The 21140-nt window shown below is 38.8% G+C and overlaps 1 protein-coding gene across 1 annotated transcript in view; it reads left to right on the top strand.

Annotated features, from left to right (window-relative positions):
• The window catches only part of ABCB11 (ATP binding cassette subfamily B member 11), a 112873-nt gene that overhangs the window by 12241 nt on the left and 79492 nt on the right, over positions 1 to 21140 (top strand). The window contains 5 exon segments of the mRNA XM_036743297.1: positions 2599 to 2650; positions 5054 to 5292; positions 13552 to 13639; positions 16965 to 17098; positions 18371 to 18542. Coding sequence (XP_036599192.1) covers positions 2599 to 2650; positions 5054 to 5292; positions 13552 to 13639; positions 16965 to 17098; positions 18371 to 18542 — 685 coding nt within the window.

Below are 21140 nucleotides of genomic sequence, written 5' to 3'. Positions count from 1 at the left end.
CCAATTCACTTGCAAGCCATGGTATCATCTTCTGATGTCATGGTCCTCTTCAAGAACAAAGGACAAAAACCACTGGTCTGAGGCCACATTTGAACTCAGGAAGGTGAGTCTTTCTGACTATAGGCTGGGTACTTTATCCACTGTGTTAGGACTGAAGTATTTGTGGCTAAATAGAGAAATGATCTTTGCTTGACTCTTTCCACTCTCCATAATTGCAAGGTTGGCTGAATCTGTGTGGTTACATAGCCACACTCTCCTAAATGTGGTTCCAGGTGGATGATACATGGAGGTTATGTGCTAAGTCTCTGTGTGACAGCCTGGAACAATGAAAAGAATGTTGGATTTGGAATCCAAGGACTTGGGTTTGAAAGTTGACTGCTAGTTATTACCTTAAGTAAATTGTTCATCCTTTCTAGGCTTTGGTTTTCCTTTAGGTTTCCTCATAAATATGTACTCCTTTGGGGCAGAGACATCTCAGGGAAGGGTTTGAGACTACCATCCCCTTACTTATAGTAGCCTTGACTCCCAAATTAGGCCTCCTCTTGTACCTGAGGAGAAAGAACCTATGGGTAGAAGTCAAAAGAAACTGAAGACGGAGTTGATTGAGAGGAAGAGACACAGGTGTGGAGACACTTGTAATGGGGGCAGATAGCAGGCCCTCCCTCATCTGCCCTGGATATATCATGGAGTGCTGAGTCTGGACCCTGAAACATGTACTCAGTTCTGAAGGACTTGGTGCTTTGGGATGACAAGCAGGAAGCCTTTGGGTCTCCCTTTTTTCTCCCCCACCTCCAGCCAGGTGTAGCAAGGGAATTGTATCAAAGGTACAACAAAGAGAATTGGCCACTGAAACAGAATGTGCCAGCCACTCACAATAGACTAAGAAAGGAGGGATTTTGGTCTTTGGCTTTTTTCTTGTCTCTCTCCATGTGCACACACCTTGCAGTGGACAACTTCTGAGCAATAAGTCATGAGAGCCTGGTCTGGACTGAACCTGATTGATCTGATGACCCTTTCCAACTCTTGGCAAACTCGTGTCCCTCTCCCAGTTATCTGTGTGTGTGCAAACCTGTTTATTTTTTATCTGTTACTTTCAATTTAGATTCCATTTACCTACTATAAAAAACTTGGTCACCACAACAACTATACACTCAACTGTTGACCTGGTGGAATGAATAATAGCTCTCATAGAAGACTGAAGAGAGACAAGTGCTTTGGTAGAAGGTCACTGAGTCACTGCTGCCCTTGGTTGGTTCTCTTAACTCGACTACAGATCCCCTTCACTGCTGCTCTCTTTGTACTGACTTACTTCTCAATAGCTATCTTCATCCATGCTTTCATGCTGTAATCTTATGTTCCTGTTTGCTCAATTCTCCAGTCTACCCACAATTCCTTTTTCCCAAAGCAGGGGGAGAATTTTTGGAGGAGTTAAGTCTACTTTCCATCCAATAGTCAGACCCCTCCCCAAAGTTTTCATTCCCCCTAAGACAAATGGAAGTGTTGGACTAGGTGATCTCCGAGGTCCCTGCAAGCTCTAAACCTATAGCAGTCAATATTTCTTAAAAAAATAAAACCTCCCCCAAATTTCTGATTCCAAATTAGAATATTGACGGTCTGTGTATGTGATACTTCATTACTTTTTGTTTAAATAGCTGCTAGGTTAATGACATAGCATGAAACCTAAAATACTTTTCATGGAAGGCTTAAAGTCACCGTGGATGAAGTGCTGGACCTGCAGTCAGGAAGACTCATTTTTCTGAGTTCAATTCTGGCTTCAGACACTTATTCCCATATCTTTGCCAAGAAAACCCGAAATGGGGTCACGAAGAGTCAGACATGACTAAAACCAAAATTGAACAAAATTGAAGTTCTTGCCCATTCCTATTGCAGAATGGTGCTAGGAGCATACTTTGCCAAAGCTTTCTATTTCTCTACTCCAACCAAACAAACAATACTCTGAATGCATAAAACTTTCCTCAGAAAGTCTGAGCACTATTATGAAAACTTACTTTATTTGACTTTCAAATTCTTTCACAGTCTACAATCCATAGTCCTCATCTCCCAGCCCCCACAACGCCCACTATGCTTCTAAACATGAATTCTTCCTACATCTGGTCTTATTTGGGTAAACTGACCCTAAATATGTGACACTAGAGTAATTCTATCTATGATGTTAGGATCTTAGACAAAAAAAAGGAAACTCAAATTACACTTCAAGAGATATATTGTAGATGCTTAAACACGACGTTGCAAGAAAGGTGAGGAGTAGGAATCCTATCAGTAGGTAGCAAGGGAGCAACAGCATTTCTTTCATATCAGTAGTACTGAACATTTTTTGAACACCAAAGATAGATTGTTATGCTTTACTGTCAGAAGGAGATAACTTGAGAAGAACAAAGATAGGCAGGAGAAAGGTCACTCATGTAAAAAGAAATTGAATATTTCCACCCAAAGTTTTTGTTTGAGATGCCTGGTGTGGTACGTTTCTGAGAGTACCTTCTGCAAGGAGGCCTGGGATACATACAATTATGTCTTTATGGGAATTCTTCCTTGTCTTAGAAAGGATGGTCTGGTAATTGCACATTTTATTTTCTTCAGGTCACAAGATGGGAAGAAAAAGGAACGCATTCAAGTCAGCTTCTTTCAATTGGTAATAAACATCTTCAGCATGCAGTCAGTAACTGGGTGGGGCCCACACAATGGCAGATTTACGAGGTTGATTGCATAACTGGATTGACTAAAGTCTTTAAGGAAGCTTTACATTTGTAAAAGTCATATCAGAAGGTATTAATTAACTCCAGTGAGGACTTTTTCAGTCATAATCTGTGCACCAATGATCATATGCTAAATAGTGAGTCCATATATATTGCTAGTAAAATGCCTTATCCTAAGCAATATATTACTCAGGACTTAATGTTCTGGAAAAATAATCCACTATGGCCCCATTTTTCATTTCATCAGGAAAACCATACCTTAATTGCAACATATACTCCCTCTTATCATAAAGACTTCTGAAGTGTCTCCTCCATAACCTAGATCCCCAAGTCTTTCTCCATTTTAAGTTTTTCCACTTTTCGTCTAACCATCAATACCGAAAGTTAACTTGGCTTGAAGACAGGCTCAAGACTTGCCTATTCTTGTCAGCACAGTAAAGTCACTTCCCAGTGGTACCCAAGGTATTGATTTCCCCACCTCCTTTATTTTACACACACACACACACACACACACACACACACACACACACACACAGTATTGATTTCCCCACCTCCTTTATTTTATGTATATATGTATATATATACACACACACACATAAACGTGTGTCCATATGAGTGTGTGTGTGTATGTGTGTGTGTCTGTCTGAAATGAAGAAGGGCTCAATTTAAATTCCTTAGATTATTAAAGTTCAGGTGCTAAGGCATCCTGGAGTGGTGGAAAAAATGCTAGACCAGGAAACCTGAATTCAAATCCTAACTCTGATTTGTGAGAGCCTGAACGAATCATTTAACCTCTATTTTTCTGTTAAGTCCCAAGCAAACTGAGATCTCAGATCTTCTCCAACTCCTTAATTAGGGGAGTGCCATCAATGAAATCAGAGAGCCCTCCTATAAAGTTTAGATAGATAGGATCAGGGCAAGAAAGGAGAGAAGAAAGCATCAGCTAATCACTGATAATTCTGACATTTTGGAAAAATTTACTAGATGATAAAGCTCAATGACCGTTTCTCTTTCTTTGTACATTGGAAAATGTACATTGTGCCTTATGCAAATCTATATAAATGTGCATTTTTTTGGTACACCGGAAAATGTTTTTGTAGGGAAGAAAAGTAACTCATGTGATTGTAAATCTGTATACTCATCTATGCTGTATCAAAAGATGTAGATTTTTTTTCCAGGTCAAAGTATAAATTCATTTGAAATATCTGTATTTATGTACAGGAGGACACTAGGAATGGGAGGGGATTTCTGGGCTAGTGAAATATTCAAATGCCTGGATAGAACCATTATACTAATAGAAAATTAAAGTTGGAAGGGAACCCCTGACCAAATCATGAATTGAGACCGTGTGTTACTGATCATTATATGGTAGCTGACATACCTGTGGTGCTCCACCATTTACAAAGCACTTTCCTCACACCCCTGTTAGCAAGTATCAATACCCTCATTTATCGAAGGAGTAAACTGAGGACAAGCTTAAAGATTAAGCCACCTGCCCCAGGTCGCTCAGCTATTAGGTGCTGGAGGCAGGACATTCTGACTCCAAATTTGGGGCTCTCCTCACCAGGTCTCCGGTGTCTAACATGATGCATGCCACACATAGTAACAAAACCGAGGAATATTTATGAACTACCTGTTGTGTGCGGGGACCAAGATACGTGCTAAGAGGGACAGTAAGTTTAAAAAAGACAGTCCTTTCCCCTATGTTAAGCAAGCTGAGGGGATGAAAATCAGGGAAAGTCTTGTGGAGGCATTTGAGTTGACTTAAATTTTAAAATTCAAGTTCATGGACTCAATGTTAAGAACCCTTGGTGGAAAGAGAGCAGGCCTTGGAGTTAGAGACCTGAATTCCACCTCTGCCTCAAACTCTTATTAGTTATGTGTTCCTGGGCTTGTCCTGTCTCTGAGCTTCAGGTTCTTATCTGGAAAATGAGAATACTTTTACCTCACAGGGTTATTATGAGAAAAGATTTTTTCACAAGCCTTGAAATGGCATGCAAATGATGATGATTATTTGTTGAATGAATGATTATAATTTAAATAAGTTCTGGAAAATTTGTGTACAGATTTAATTTAATAAAATTGGATTATCTTGTTTGAAGTTGCTTCCTTAGAAAATTTCATATCGAATGTGGTTGTCATAAAATCATAATTCAATATCACTTCCTAGAATATATTTGAGTATTTTCTATAGATATACATAAATACACATTTATATATGCAGGTATCTGTATATATGTTACATATATATGTATATATGCTACATATTATACGTAATATGTATTATACATATGTATATATACATACATTTCTAATTTTGGGGTTTTTTTCTTTTCAAGTTTCGATTTTCTTCGGCAAGAGACAACTGGCTGATGTTTGCGGGAAGTTTATGTGCACTTCTACATGGATTGGCCCAGCCAGGAATGTTACTTGTTTTTGGCATGATGACAGATGCTTTTATTGAATATGACATTGAGTTACAAGAGCTTAGCGTCCCTGGTAAGATTTGTGTGAACAACACCATTGTGTGGGCCAACAGCTCCCTCAACAGCAATGAGACTAATGGGACTCGTTGTGGGTGAGTTGATGCAATTTATTCTTTTTCCCTTTTGTTCAATTTTTACTTTTAAATTCAGAACTTGGGAAGGGGACTTTATTGGCAGCTCTGGAGACTATGTATCTGCCACATTGTAAGTAGAAATGTCAACTTACCCAAATTGTTACAGGATACTCTGGACTAAGGGGACTACTATTTCCATCTGACCTTCCCATTTCAGTTGAAACTAGATTGGAAATTATTCATTTTACCTGATAGCTGTGAGGATCCAACAGCTTAGTTGTCTCTCAGCTCACATAAGATACTACAAATAGTTTTTTTCTGTCTCTACGGTGATTTATCATCCATGAATTTGTTTTAATTAGATACTCTTCAATTCTCTGCCTCTGGTATATATGTGTTATGTTTCCCAAAAAAATCCTTACTGTACCTTGGTTGCTGAGGCAGGTGATCCATTTGGTCAAGGGCCTTTCTTTTTATATGGAGGAGTCACAAGGATGTTGGACAGCTAGGTGGCATAGTAGATAGAGTATTGGCCCTGGAGTCAGAAAGATTCATCTTCAGGGGTTCAAATATGGCCTTAGACACTTAGAAGCTGTGTGACTCTGGGCAAGTCATTTAACTCTGTTTGCCTCAGTTTCCTCATCTGCAAAATGAGCTGGAGAAGGCAATGGAAAACCATTCCAGTATCTTTGCAAGAAAATCCCAAATGGGTCATGAAGAGTCGGACACAACTGAAAAATGACTGAATGTAAGGGTGTTAAATGACCTGGAGTTTGAGCAGCTGATCTTATCTTATAGGAAGCTATCCTAGTCATGTAGGAGACAGCAATGGCCTTGTAAAGAGAGTAGTGGTCTGTTCATATGTACTCTAAGAGATGGAAGGACCTCAGAAGTCATCTAATCTAGCCCATACCTAACCAGAAATCCTCTCTATAACTCTCCCCAATACTTGGCCATCCAGCCTCTGTTTGAATACCTGCAGTTATGGGGAGCTAAATACTTTTGTTAGAATAGCTCAGTTAGAAAGGTTTTTTTTTTTATTGCATTGAGCCAAAACCTGTCTTTCTACAACTTCCATCCACTGGTCCTCCTTCCATACTATGATAATTTACTATAGTATTCTTTCTTTCTCTTCTTGTAATGTGGCCAACACAGGCTGAATTGTAATCGTGGAGTCGATGATAGATACATTACTGAGTCAGTTGAGGAAGTGGACTTTACAACCTAAACCTAAAATCCTTGCTGTCTCATAGCTAGCTGACAGCCTCATTTGCACGTATATTCAGTCCCTACTCAAGGAAAAGAAAAAGGGTGTGACATATCTTGACCATGAGAAGCCCTTCCCAAAAGAATTTATACTTTTCACCTATTTCTAATCATTACTTAATAGTAAGATATCAGAGATTGTCAAAAATCCATTTAAGCTTCCCTATAATACAGTCTGTTGTCAGAATACATGACTCAGGTCTGCATTACAGGAAAAGGCCTTTTTGGACAATGGTGTTGGAAACAGAGCCCACTTTATTTAGAATTCTATGACTTGTTATTTTCTGTTCTAAGACAGCTCTTTTGTCAATATCTCAACAGTTTTCAGAAATATCCTCACTCCTGGAAGCTAAATCTCAAGGTTTTTTGGATTGTACACTAGCACCTTATGCTATCATCACATTGAATCAAGGTCTGGAAGTTGACTAGAATTCAGGGCATCTTAAACTTTTCCACCTGTGACCCCTTCAGCGCTTCTTCAACTGTGGGTCGCTCATATGATATTGCGACCCATGGTTTAAGAAGCTCTGAACTAGATTACATTCTGGGTGAAAATTCCTGACCTTCAGAGGTCCATTAGCTCTGACTGTCTTCATGCTGTTAAATATCTACAGTGTGACTTGTTTTCTAATGTCATTAGGACACATGCCATTATGTAAATCCTGCCATACTCCGGCCATTAGCCAACCATTATGAATGATGAGTTCTCCCAACTCTTGCCATATGTGAACTATGAAATGCTGAATATACTCTGGATATCTGTGTGATTTGATATTTGTTTAGTCCTAAACTAGAAAGCAAAAGTTTAATTACAGGCTGATAGATGTAAAGGGTGGAGAAAAAAGAAAAGGCTTTTCTTCCATGGAAGGTATTTATATACTGATGAAATTAACCCTGTCTCCCAGATGCCCCGCCTTTCCACACCCCATACCCCCATTCATCCAGAAGCTACTCTGTAAGGTAGGGTTGCAATTTATTTGGAAGTACACAAGCAATTGTTTTCTGTTAAGATGGGAATTCCCAGCACAGATAGCTATGTATGGCCTTGTAAAGAGAGTAATAAAGTATATTGTGGAAATCAATATCAGCTTCTGCCAATAGCAATTAATATTTCAATAGGACATAAATGGGTATGTGAAATTGTGGGTGGCACTGGCTGTGTAATGATGGCAACAAGTTCTTCTCTTTATTTCTGTTTCTGAGGTAACCTTTCTACCCTGTTGAAGGCAGTTTCCAGTCTAAAACGTAATGATTGGATAACCAATGAATCACTCTATTCAATAGCACAGACAAAAGGCTTCCTTTATAGTCTAATCCCCACACTAGAATCTTATGGACAATGACTGGAGGAGGCAAAAAGGAGAGAAGAGGAAGAGATATTTTAAGCTAAATCCTACAGTACACTTATCATCATCACCATCTTTATCATCATCCTGACAAAGTCTTAGATTGGCCCTACCTTAGGGTTGGCCCTAACAGAAGCATTTATGGTATTTTAAAAGAAGCCTAGTCATTGTGTAAGTCTTTTTAACTTTGTACATTTTCAACAATAGAGAATATATGGAGGCTTAAAGTGAACAAATGTGAGTAGAGGGCCTTTCTTTAATTGCCATTTATTTTCCTAATTACAGATATCTTCTATAGGTATTCATCATTTTCAGGTATAATAGTATTCCATTAACTTTTGTCAAAAGACTCTTCCCTGACTTCATGTTCTCAGGCTAGGCTGCTTACTACAGGGCCTATGGGGTCATCTCCTAGGCTCTTAGGCTCTGGGCTGCTTACTACAGGGCCTATGGGGTCATCTCTTAGGCTGGGCACTTACTACAGGGTCTGTGTGTTTTTCAAACCTCTCTGTTCTTTCTTTTGCCAAGAAACAGGAGTCACACATATTTCTTCATTCCTCACATTTTGGCTTTATATACTGGGAGGCAATTCCATTGGAAGAAAGAGAAAGCATGGACCAAAGTCATAAAATGGCAATTTTATATAAGTAGCATGTAGATTATTGGATTTCATGTAATATATGCTATAAATGTTTTAAAAAAAGCTTTGGTGAGAATATTAGCTTGGAACATTTTAAGTCATTCTTAAAAAATGAATACCGACATCTTAGTAGGCAGGAATTGGATCAGATAGTAAGGTTCTGTGCATCAAGGAGGACGGACCTTCAAGAATTTGCCAAGTGTAGAATAGTCAAATTTCTGCTAGCAAGGGATGTTCAGTTTGAAGGTATCACAAGTACTAGTGCCACCTACTTCCCAACGTTGTATAGCTCAGGTAGGTTCTCAGTAAGACTTGAACACAAGCAGTCACAAAAAGATAAGCTTTTTCATTGAACACCTATATTAACCTTCTTATGCTAATATAATATCTGGCTTGCCTACAAAGAAACATGCTTCTTTGAGCAGTTTATAAAGAAATTGTACAATCTTGGGAACCTAGGAAAAATAGCCATGTCCAAACAAAGCCTAGGACTGAACTATAGTACCCACTCACCCACCAGGAAGTTGCAGCATGTAGTACCAGCAGCTTCAAGGAAGAAACTACTTCAGATAGGTGAACTGTACAAAAGAGCACTTTGCCAAAGGCAGATCAATACTGAGGGTCTGAGTGATGCAAGAACTGAGCTCTCTAAGAGTGGTGGATACAGCTGATAATAACCAGCATCCAGGAGCCCCCACGATGGTTATTTTTAAGACTCCAGTTTTGTGTGTAATATTCCAACACTTGGAAGGCCTACATTTTGACTGAGGAAATGTATCAGATAATAAAAATGCTGAAATTTGTGAGAATTAGCAATCTTAGATGGTCTTTGTCTACTGAATATTAAATACAGTAGAACATTGTACTTAAATACATTCTACGGAGATACTTAGTAGCTACAAATAAGTATCTCTGATTATGGGGTTATATGTTCTGTACAGTTGTTTGGGGAGCTGCTTTTAAATAAATGTAGTAGTCTTATCTATGAACAGAAATGGGGTCATCTTTGTGAGGCAATCGGGGTTAGGTGACTTGCCCAGAGTCATCCAGCTAGTAAGTATCAAGTGTTTGAGGTCACATATGAACTCAGGTCCTCCTGACGCCAAGGCCAGTGCTCTAAGCCCTCACTAAGAAATTAACCTAACCAAGAGGAACTTCTAGATATGTCTACCATTACAATTCTGTATGGTTTCAGGAACACAAATGCTTAGTCAATAAGTTGATAGGTATATACCTTAAAGAATATTTTCTAGAGTTTTACAGCTATAACAGGATTGCACCATTGTGGATTAGTAGTTCATCAATGTATTTTGAATGGAAATTCATTCCTATTTTCTCTTTGGTCACCCCGACTCATTATTCCTATTTTGGGGACATAGAAACATACTTAGGTAGTAAGAATTGACTCCATAATGCAAACTTTTGTCCTTGGAACAGTTCAAATTATTGACTCTATACCCCAAAGACCTCTAAATGGCAAGAAATGATAAATGAAATGTGACTCTCCTACAGTATCAGTAGTTGATGTTTATTTTCAGAGAGCTTTTAAGATGACAAGCCTATTTCTGTTCATGGGTCAGATAAGACAAATATATTTATTTATAACCAGCTCCCCCAGATAATTGTATAAAGTGTGTATTTCCTCAATAAGAGATTCTTATCGAGTATCTCTGTAGGATGATGTATTTAAGTAAAATTTTTTACTTTGAATAATATTCTGTATGTAATGAGCAGCTGACTTAGGTACAAAGGGTTTATGATTTATTCTGGTGGAGAGATTACATGAAATGATGGAATTAAATATCCTTGAAGAATTGGAGTACAATATTTAGTGCCTCTTTTTCTTCTCCTGGAACATTTTACTTCACATACCCTGGAAAGATTTGGGTAGCACATAGGCCACTCTTTCCTCCCATTCCCTTTACATCTCATGGACAGAATACAACTTTGAGGACTTGGAACAAAGCTGATGAATATACCAACTTTAGCTGCTCTAGAGTTTGGCAATAAAAGGTAGACACATCCCTCCTAATTTAGTATTCTGACTTGCGCTCACAAATTGCAGCAAATGTTGATGGTCCACCCCCACAACCAACCCAAGAGGCTGATGGTCAGCCCTACAACCTACAGCAAGTGACCAGTGTCCACTTGTGCTACCCAACAGTCACCCCCACCACCTGCAGCAGAGGGCCAAAGGCAAACTTCGCAGGGTCCAGTACAGGCTTCCAATGTGGCCCTGATGCCTAAGCCAGACACCAATGTGGAAGAGGTTGATTAAAGGCTACTTTCTGGCTGACCTCTGTGCAGTTTGCATTTTAACTTCTACTGGTTGATTACATACACAACTGGTATTTGTCAGAGGTAGGAGTTGAAACCAAGTCTTCCTTATCTCAAGGACAGGACTCTGTCCGCTATGCCCAGCTATCTAGCAGGCATTCCGATATAAGAAGCATAATCATGGTCTTTGCCCTCAAGGGACTTTTAATGCAGGTAAGGAGACAATATAAAATTAATTAACAATTAACTAATGAAAAGTTAATTAACAACAAACAATTTCAGTAATAATTCAGAGGCAATGAAAGAGATCTAACAAGGCCATGTGGGCAAACTTTGCATTACATTACCTTAACTTAGTATCATTACCATGTTATCATATACAAACACCACCGGTGACATCGTGAAACTCCATTATAATATTGCTGGACTGATTAGGTCCTAAGATCATGCATTGAAAGATGGCAAGTAGCTTAGTGGTAATGTCTTCTGACCTCCTTATTTTACAGGTAAGAACACGTGGAACCAGAGTGTTTAAATGTTAGGTGGTAAATGGCAGAGCTGGGATTTGAACCCAGATCTCCAGATTTCACATGTTGTACTCTTTCCATGTGAGGCAAATCAGCTAGATGAGGAAGATCCAAGCTAGCACTGGAGCTCAGGTCTACCTGCCTCTTTTCACCTCACTACTTACTCTGTGTGCATAAACATTGTTCCTACAGTAACTCAACTTCCCAGACCTTTTTTTTTTTTGGTCTTGTGTCTTCTTTTGTTTTGTTTTCAGACTGTGAATAATATTCATTTGGGAATGCCTTTATATTGTTAATTGTCCATATAGACAATAGCTATAAGGATGCTGGGGACAGAGTGAAAGGTCTCTTTAGACTTGGGTTTCAAAGAAATAACCTGCCAGGAGAAGACAGAGTATAGAATAAGGAAGTTTAGGGAGAGTAGCAAGGAAAGTAAATCATAGTTTAGTAAAAAGAGCCCTGGACCAGGAGTTGGAAGTACTGCATTCCAGTCTCTGCTCCAGCACTAATTTGTTGTGACTTTGAGAGAATCCCTTTACATCTTTGCACCTGTTTTCCCACCCACAAAGGGGAATTAGATTAGATAATCACTAAGGTCCCTTCTAGTGGTAAAGTTCAGTAACTCTAAGATGGTATCTTTCTTTTCCTAGAGTGGCAAGTCTATTGTCATTCTGTCCATTCTCTGAAAAACAGGGCTGTCATGAGGGCAGTGGGTTTGTTTCCTAATTCTTTGCCACCTGAAAGTAATTCCTAAATGTTTTATCTCCTCTTATTTCACAGTGCTGGTGATTACATTGGTAACATGCCTAAGTGCCTTCCGTGTTATTTACTACAAATGCCTTTGGCAGTAGCACTAAGTATAATCCTAGAGAATGGAACTACATGGCATGTACCCAGTATAAAGACAAAGCTAATGAAACACATTTTTTCCCTGTGGGAAAGTGACAGGAACATTTTTTACAACATCACCCTGAGATGGAAGAGCTATAAAATTGCTTTAGATTCCTGGAGGAGGTGACATTAAACCTTCTGAATTACAGCTCACATTACTCTACCCAGGGGTCTTTGGAGACAGCCTGTTTGGGATTTGAAAACTTTTCTTTCTATGTAGAATTATCATTATATGCTGAGCATGAGTGGAGAGGCCACAGGGACCCCGGCCCCATATCTTAAGAAGATAGCATATGACAATATACTAGTTATCATTCGCACCATTTTTCCCCTTTATGTGCCCAGTTACTCAATCTGTATCATGAAGGCATCTGTGTTTGCTGACTGGTTGTTACTGTGAGCTTTTTGAAGTCATTCAGTGATTCAATTGTAGTGTTACAGAGATAAAGCTGATTTTTGGATAATTTGAGAAGTTTTGGTCATGAGCTTTTAAAGTTCTTTGAAACTAGGTTCCAATCTATCTTTCCAGCCTGATAGGACATTTCTTCCATTCCCCTACTCTGTGATTCAGCCAAACTAGCCTTCTCTTTATTGCTCATACACAATACTCTACCTTCCTTCTGAGGGACTTAGCACTGGCCATCCACATCAACAATAATGTTGTTGTTCAGTTGTGTCTGACTCTTTGTGACCCCATTTAGGGTTTTGTTGGCAAAGATACTGGAATGCTCTGCTGTTTCTTTCTCCAGCTCATTTTACAGATGAGGAAACTGAGGCAAATAGTGTGAAATGACTTGCCCAGAGTCATACAACTAGTAAGTGTCTGAGATCAGATTTGAACTCAGGAGGATGAGTCATCCTGTTTCCAGGGCTAGCACTCTATCCACTGTACCACCTACAGGTACTCATTCCTTATCTCTGCCCCAAGAAGTCCCTCTATTCCTTTAATGTGCTGCTCAGACACCCTCTTCAGCATGAGGCCTTTCCTGGTTCCCTCCCCCTCAGCACGAGAACCCTACCTTCCAAACTCCCTTGTATTTACTTTGTAGGTACTTGGATTTATTTGTTTTGCATTTAGGTTGTATATAGTTATTTACCTACTTGTTGCTTCCTTCGTTAGAACTTAAGTTGCTTGAAAGTGGGTGTTGTTTCTTTCCTTAAATCTGTATCAACAATACCTAACAAAGTACTTGGCACATAGCAGATATTGAAAATAATTGTCGATCAATTGAAAATAAATTTGATTATCATGTCTATCCATCAATTGAATTCACTCCAGGTAGCTTGACACTCGGCACTTCTGATCTTTTAAATATTTCCTCTTTTCAAGGGTTTTGGATATTGAAAGTCAGATGACCACGTTTGCCAGTTACTATGCCATAGCCGGTCTTTTGGTTTTCGTCATGGGATATCTCCAAGTCAGTATCATCTTCTGTACCTTTTATACAGTACAAGTCACATTTGAAAAATGTTCACCATTCATGGCAAAGAAGTTCCTTGAACCTTCGATCCAGTAGTCAATCTAACAACAAAAACAAGTTTTCTCAGATTCCCAGATCAGATTCTCCTTTTAATATTCAATTCAATTTCGGAAAGAAATGGAGCAACATCCCTATCCTTAAAGACAAAAACAAAAAACAAAACTCCAAACTCCCACAGTCTATGATCCAGCGAAACTCTGTTTCTCTGTTTTTCACCCTGTACACTCCAGCTCCCACCTTCCTTCCTTTGCCCTGGCTGTCCCCATGCTTAGAATGTATTCCTTCTATCTGTCTCTGTTGCACTGGATACCTCTTTTGCTTCAAGATTCAGTTCAAGCAACACCTGCTGAAATATGAAGCGTCTCTTGTTAGCCTCAACTGCTAGTAATCCCCTCCCAAACTATCTTGTATTTAACTATCTGATATTTATTTGTATTGATTTTGTACAGACACATACACACACACACCACACTCATTGCTTCCCCCATTAGAATATAAACTCCTAGAGAGTAGGGATTGTTTCATTCTTTGTACTTGGGCACGTAATAAATGCCTGTTGATTGGTTAATTCAGACAGAGGGACAAGCTGAAAATCTGGGGTGGATATGATGACTATGTTTGCTCCACGGTTGCACTGCTCTTGTCCTTTTCCATCCTGCTCAGATGAACTTTCCATGCCAAACTAGTAATTAGAGAGATAACAGGATGGGTGGCAATTCTTCCCAATTGCTAATTATTTTGTGAAAACCTAAACCAATCCATAAAATTTATTCTCCCAAAAATCCTTTCCTTTTAAAATCTGCAGGCTTTTTCTTTTTAAGCTAACTACTCTTTTTCCTTTTCTTTCCCCCTTGGTGCTTCTCCCTTTTATCAACTGTGTTCTTCCTTTTCTCCTTTATCTAAATTCCTGTTTTTACCTCCTGAGCTACTTACTGGTAGCTGATACCAGGATTGAAGTGGTTCATTATAGAGAATTCAGACATTCTACTGATCCACAAAGCTGCAAAACACTGGTGTGGAGGAAAGAGCTAGGAACTGGGAGCCAAAAGTCCTTGGTTCTAGTCAGTTCTGCAACTTACTAGCTGTAGGACCTTGGACAAGTCACTTAACTTCTGTGGGGCTTCGTTACCTAACCTGTATGTAGAAGGATGAAGATGGTAATAATGTCTAATTTATAGGATTATTATGGATGACCAAATAAGGCAAAAAATGCATACTACGTAAATGGTCAAATGCTATAAGAGTACTAGGTATCATTGGACAACTGTACGCTCAGCTGAGCTGGACTGAGGTCCTTTGGTACGGGAATCAAAGAAAAGTACCCTTTATTCTTTCACCGTTAAATTTGTTAATTTGTTTCCTATCCAATCTGATCACTTTTAGAATGCTGGGTTGTTCCCTTTAGGCCATGTTGAACATGTCCTCCAGGTGACACCCACATGAATTTGTTCAGTTATTTTGATTTTTAACCAGTTTCTTAAGGGGATTGTATTATGGCGGTAACTCGTAGACTTCATTTGGCAATAATCGTGTATCATAATAATAACTAGCATTTATATAGTGCTTTAAGGTTTCCAAAATGCCCTACAGATATTACCTTATTTGATCCTCACAACAACCAGGGGAGGTGAGGTACATGCTATTATTACCTCCATTTTACTGATGAAGAAACTGAGGCTAGAGGTCAAGTGTCTTGCCTAGGGTCACACAGAGTGCCTGAATTTGGATTCGAACTTAGGACTTCCTGACTCCAAGTCCAACAGTTTGTTCAGTGTGCCTCCTTTCAGTGTGATTTGGAGAACTGAGAATCTATTCCTTTGTTTCCTTCCCATAATGTAGGATCATAGAACTAGAGATAGAAGAAATCTTAGAAGCCATTTAGTTTACCTCTCCTGTTCTACATAGGAGGAAACTGAGGCCCAGGAGATAAGAAGACTTGTTTGAGGTTATATAGGTAGTAAGCATCAAAGGCAGCCCTCAAAGCCGGGGCTTCAGAGCTACTACCACTATGGCTCTCTGCAACATGCCAGTGAAGCTTTGATGGTGGTAAATTAGTGCCACATCTCACTCAAAATCTGACTGCAGTTCAGTGGGAGAGGAGATGATCTGTTTGCTCTGTACTGGACACGATACCCTCCGCAAAGCCATGACCCAGCTTTTGCCAGTCTTTTCTATAGAAAAGATTATCTCAGAGTAACACATTAAAATTGAACTTCTTTTCCTCTGCTTTCTTGCAAAACTGCCTTTTCATCCCTTGAAATTTGAAGGATCTAAAGAGCCTCATAACTGTGACTCTAGCCCTTAACATGGACCCCTTTGGCAGTCTGGAGAAACCTATGGACCACTTTTTAGAATAATGCTTTTAAATGCACAAAATAAAATGTACAGGAGCAACAAGGAAACCAATATATCTAAATAAAGATACAGTTTTCCTCTCCAGGTTCACAGGCCCCCTGAAATCTATCCACAGACCCTCCACATTCTGATAGCAGGTGTCTACTTGACCTATTTTGCAAAACAATTCATTTTGGGGCTGTTCTTTTGTGGGGGAAACATTAAATTCACTGCTGACTTAAGACTTGCAGAGATAAAGTTATTCTTGTCAGAATGAATCAACTTGTTTCTCCCTTTATAGCTTGGTGGGAGTGTAATACCATGCCCTGCTTTGCTGTGGAGAAAAGAAAAACCCTCCCACTCCTCTCTCATTCTCTGCCCGTATCACGGCTTTTGCCTGGTTTGACCTGAGACTCATTGACCAGTAACCCATTCCTGAAGACTGATGGGGAGCTTCTGTGCACATCCATAAAACAAACATATTCAAGTGATATAGAGTGCTAGGGAATTATGCTTAATCCCTGTAGGACAAGAAGGCAGACACGGAAATTTAAATCCTAGCTCTATTAATTACCTCAATGACCTTGGGCACTAAATTTCTTTGGGCTTCAGTTTCCTTATTGGTTAAATGAAGGGGTTGTACAAGATGATGTCCATGATCCTTTCCGTCTTTACATCCTATGACCACCCCCTCCCCTACCAAACAAAAAACCAATACCCTGGAGACAGCTCCTATGCCCTATGAGAACTAAGTAACCAGGTCCAGAGCCAGCCACTCTTTCTAAAGCACAGTATCTAGCAAATTCTCCCTCTTCTTTCTCTCCCAATGCTATTTTGAAAGTAGTTTCTTATTAGAGTGATAAAGTGGAATTTGTTGGAATGGAATTTTAATATCTTTGTACTAAAAACCTGTATTACTTTTTCCCAGATATTCTTTTGGGTAACTGCTGCAGCTCGTCAGATACAGAAAATGAGACAAGTTTACTTTAGGAAAGTAATGAGAATGGAAATAGGCTGGTTTGATTGCAATTCAGTGGGAGAGCTGAATACCAGAATCTCAGAGTAAGTAGATCAACAGTACAATGTTTCAAAACATAAATGTCATTGCATGTCACAACCTAAGTATTTACGAAAGACGAGGATATTACTATACACACACACACACATACGTATGTAAATATAGACATACCTTTAGGACACTGTATATGTAAATATATAATTTGGAATGCCATATATATACATATATGTTTGTATAAGTGTGTGTATATACAAAAATACACATATATGATGTGTGAAGCCACTAAAGCTTAAACCTGCACTAAGAGCTTTGGAATACCTTGTTCATATTCATATATATATACATATACATATATATGTTTCCAAACTAGATGATACATTGAAATAATTTCTTCTATGATTTTTCTGATGTGTTTAATCTTCAAAATGGTGCTTCCTGAAAGGGATATTTTTATGCCCTATACATTGTCAGCTATAGTAATTATACAATCACAAATGGAAAACTTACTATAGCCTGTGGTGATGATCAAAACATTAGAATATTGGTTTTATGAGAAAGGGTCTTGGGTTACTTAAGCCTGAAGAAGAAGAGAAAACTGAGGGAGAGTAGGAGGCAACACAGAGATAAAATGGGAACTTGTTAGCTCACCTACATGGAGGATCATTCTAGGATCTAAAAGCAGCCTGGAAAAGGAGTGGTTGAAAATGGAAATCACAAACACTGGTTGGCAGCTATTGGCAAGCCCCATGAACTTCTAGATGAGGTCCTAATAGGGCAAGTTTAGCAAATTGAACTGGATTTTTCAGTCCTACCATGTTAACCCCTGTCAATACAATTCATGAGGATTTCCAAGAATGTGAAATGTTCAGTGACCAGTTATATTACATATTCCCTATAACATGTTGAACAGGAGGAATTTATGTTAGTTAAAAGAAAGAACTGGACTATAGAGTAGAGCTCCTTCTCTGTAAATCCATTTAAAAAAAAAAAGCAGACCAATCTGTGATTGACCAATCAGAGAAAATCTTATGTGGAAATGATGGAATGGATTCACTGACTTTCTAAGAAGCACTTCAGCACATATATCTTACTATTCTGTGTTTGAGTAGGATCGCAGATGTAGGGTTGAAAAGGAGCTTAGAAGCCATCTAGATCAAAACCTCCTCTTCTCTTTTTATAGATGACGAAACTAAGGCATTAGTTTCGTGTATAGTGGAAAGGGACTCGTTAACTGGAAATGAATGAAAACATCTAAAAATGTCATTTCAGTGGACATAATGCAGTTTTTTTAAAATCACAACATTTCTTGTTTACAGCGATATTAATAAAATCAATGAGGCCATTGCTGACCAGGTCGCCATCTTTGTCCAGCGCATGACCACTTGTATTGCTGGATTCCTGTTGGGATTTTTCCAAGGCTGGAAACTGACTTTGGTTATGATTTCAGTCAGTCCTCTCCTTGGAGTAGGAGCAGCAGTCATCGGTCTGGTAAGAGTGCCTACCGGGGATTCATCCAACTTCAGAAAGAAATTGACTTCAATAGTGTGGCTGAAAGTCTGAACAGGATTGGCTTTTCCCAGAGTATCATCACAATGAGGATTATTCCTATCAGTTGTCATCTGTGGTGTTTTAGGTCACCGATAAGATGTTAGAAGCATAGCCAGAGATAGGAGAATAGTAGGAGAAAGATACTTCCAAATGTCTCTCTACCAAATAATCAATGTAATCGCCTACCTTTAGTGAGAGCATATTGCTTCACTAAGTCATCTTGGGGCTTCTTTCTGTCTAGCACAAGGTATGGCAAATAGTGCTTAACAAGCAGCAGTTATGATGAAGTTGATGACAACTCACATTCATAAAGCATTTTTAAGGTATACAAAGCACTTTCCTCCCAATACCTCTGAAATAGGCAATACACACAACATTAGCCTCATTTTACAGATGTTTGTGGATTGGTATAGTCCTAGTCACTATAGGTATTCTGGAAGAAGGAAGCATAGGTGCTCAGGAGTAGGAATTTGGGGGGTTATCAAAATAAATTAACTTAATAACCACAAGCATTCCTCATTATTTTTTTAAATCCATATGAGAAGAAATCCTTATTAGAAGAAATGACAAACTGAATGATTCTTCCTGAACTCAAGCAAAAAGGAAATGTGTAATCAAATACAGGGTGTTCCTAAAGTCTGGACACATAGGCAAAAATGCACATTTTCAAGAAATGAAATGAATGAAATTTTCAACAGCATTTTATTTAATTGGAATATTAACAAATAACATCTTCAATATGATTTCCATCATCTGTGTTGCAAAGGTTGCAAGATTCACGTGAACTTGACACAATAACTCCACATTGCCATCAATTGCCTATATGTGCAGACTTTAGGAACACCATATATTGTATTCAGCTCTAGACTGAGAATAGACCGCACGTAAACACTGAAAACAGATTCATAGATCGTTTCACAAGATCATTTCACTATAGCTAGGTCATCAATCAAAACTAATTAGCAAGCTATATGACACAAAATGTTCCTAATAGAACAAGGGAGGTAATAAGCATTTATTAAGTACCTCAGGCACTATGCTAAGTACTTTACAAATATTATCTCATTTGATCCTCAACAGCCCTGTGAGGTAGGTGTTTTTAGTATTATTCCCATTCTACAGTAGAGGAAACTAAAGCAGACAGAAGTTAAGTGACTTGCTCAAAGTCATACAACTAGTAAGTATCTGAGGTTAGATTTGAACTCAGGTCTTCCTGACTCCAGGTCTAGTACTGTATTCACTGTACCACCTAGATGCCTCGTAATGATATAATTAAAAGATTAGATCAAGGATTCTTAGCTTTTTGTTTGTTGTTTCATGGATCCATTTGAGAATCTGGCAGAAGCCTAGGGACTCCTCTGCATGATGTCTTTAAATGCATTAAAACAATATATAGGATTATAGAGGAAACCAATCATATTGGAATAGTTATCAAAATGTTTTTAAAAACCAAGTTCACATGCCCTAGGTCAAGAGCTCTTAGGTTAGATGGCATTATATTTAAATCATTTTGGCATTTCAATAACTAAACTTTCTTGGATCTAGTCCAAAATAGACCTACCATAGATGACATTTTGTCTTGTTGTGAATATTGCTGGGCTGAGGCTTCAGTGTATCACTAATATTTCAGCCACAGTACTCTAACTTAGGCTCTCATTACCTCTTGCCTAGATTATTGCAATAGTCTTCTAACTGTTCTCGTTTACAGCCTCTCACCTTGCTGATCCATCCTCCATCCCCTCAGCTGCCAAAGTAATATTCCTAAAACATAAGTCTCACCATGTCAGTTCCCTACTCCTTATTGCCCCAAGGACAAACTACAGGCAGACTTTGTTTTATTGTGCCTCACTTTATTGGACTTTGCAGATGTTGCATTTTTACAAATGGAAGGTTTGTGGCAGCCCTGCGGCGAACAAGTCTACTGGTGCCATTTTTCCAACAGCATGTGCTCACCTTGTATCTCTCTGTCGCATTTCAGTAACTCTTGCAATATTCCAAACATCTTCATTACTATTATATTTGTTATGGTGCACTGTGATCAATGACCTCTGATATTGCTATCATAATTGTTTTGGGGTGCCACAAACCATGCCCATTTAAGAAGGTGAACTTGATTGATAAATGTTGCACGTGTTCTGACTGTTCCATGAACTGAAAGTTCCCCAGTCTCTCTCCCTTTCCTCTGATCTCCCTATGCCCTATGACATGACAATATTGAAATTAAGCCAATTAATAATCCTACAATGGACTCTAAGTGTTCAAGTGAAAGGAATAGTCAATTGATTCAGCAAACTTCATTGTTGTCTTAAGAATGTGCCGCAGCCCCCACCAACCTTCAGCAATCACCACCCTGATCAGTTAACGGCCATCAACGAGGAGGCAAGAATCACCACCACCCTGCACGTTCCTCCCCCTCCCCCACCAGCAAAAAGATTATTAGCATTTTTTAGCCATAAAGTATTTTTTAAATTAAGGTATGTACATTGTTTTGAGTTAGTACCGTTGCACACTTAATAGACTACAGTATAGCGTAAACAT

The sequence above is a fragment of the Trichosurus vulpecula genome, chromosome 2 (genome assembly GCF_011100635.1).
Source record: "Trichosurus vulpecula isolate mTriVul1 chromosome 2, mTriVul1.pri, whole genome shotgun sequence".
Taxonomy (NCBI): domain Eukaryota; kingdom Metazoa; phylum Chordata; class Mammalia; order Diprotodontia; family Phalangeridae; genus Trichosurus; species Trichosurus vulpecula.
Note: the sequence above shows the minus strand (reverse complement) of the source record. Positions and strands in the feature narration are given on the sequence as shown.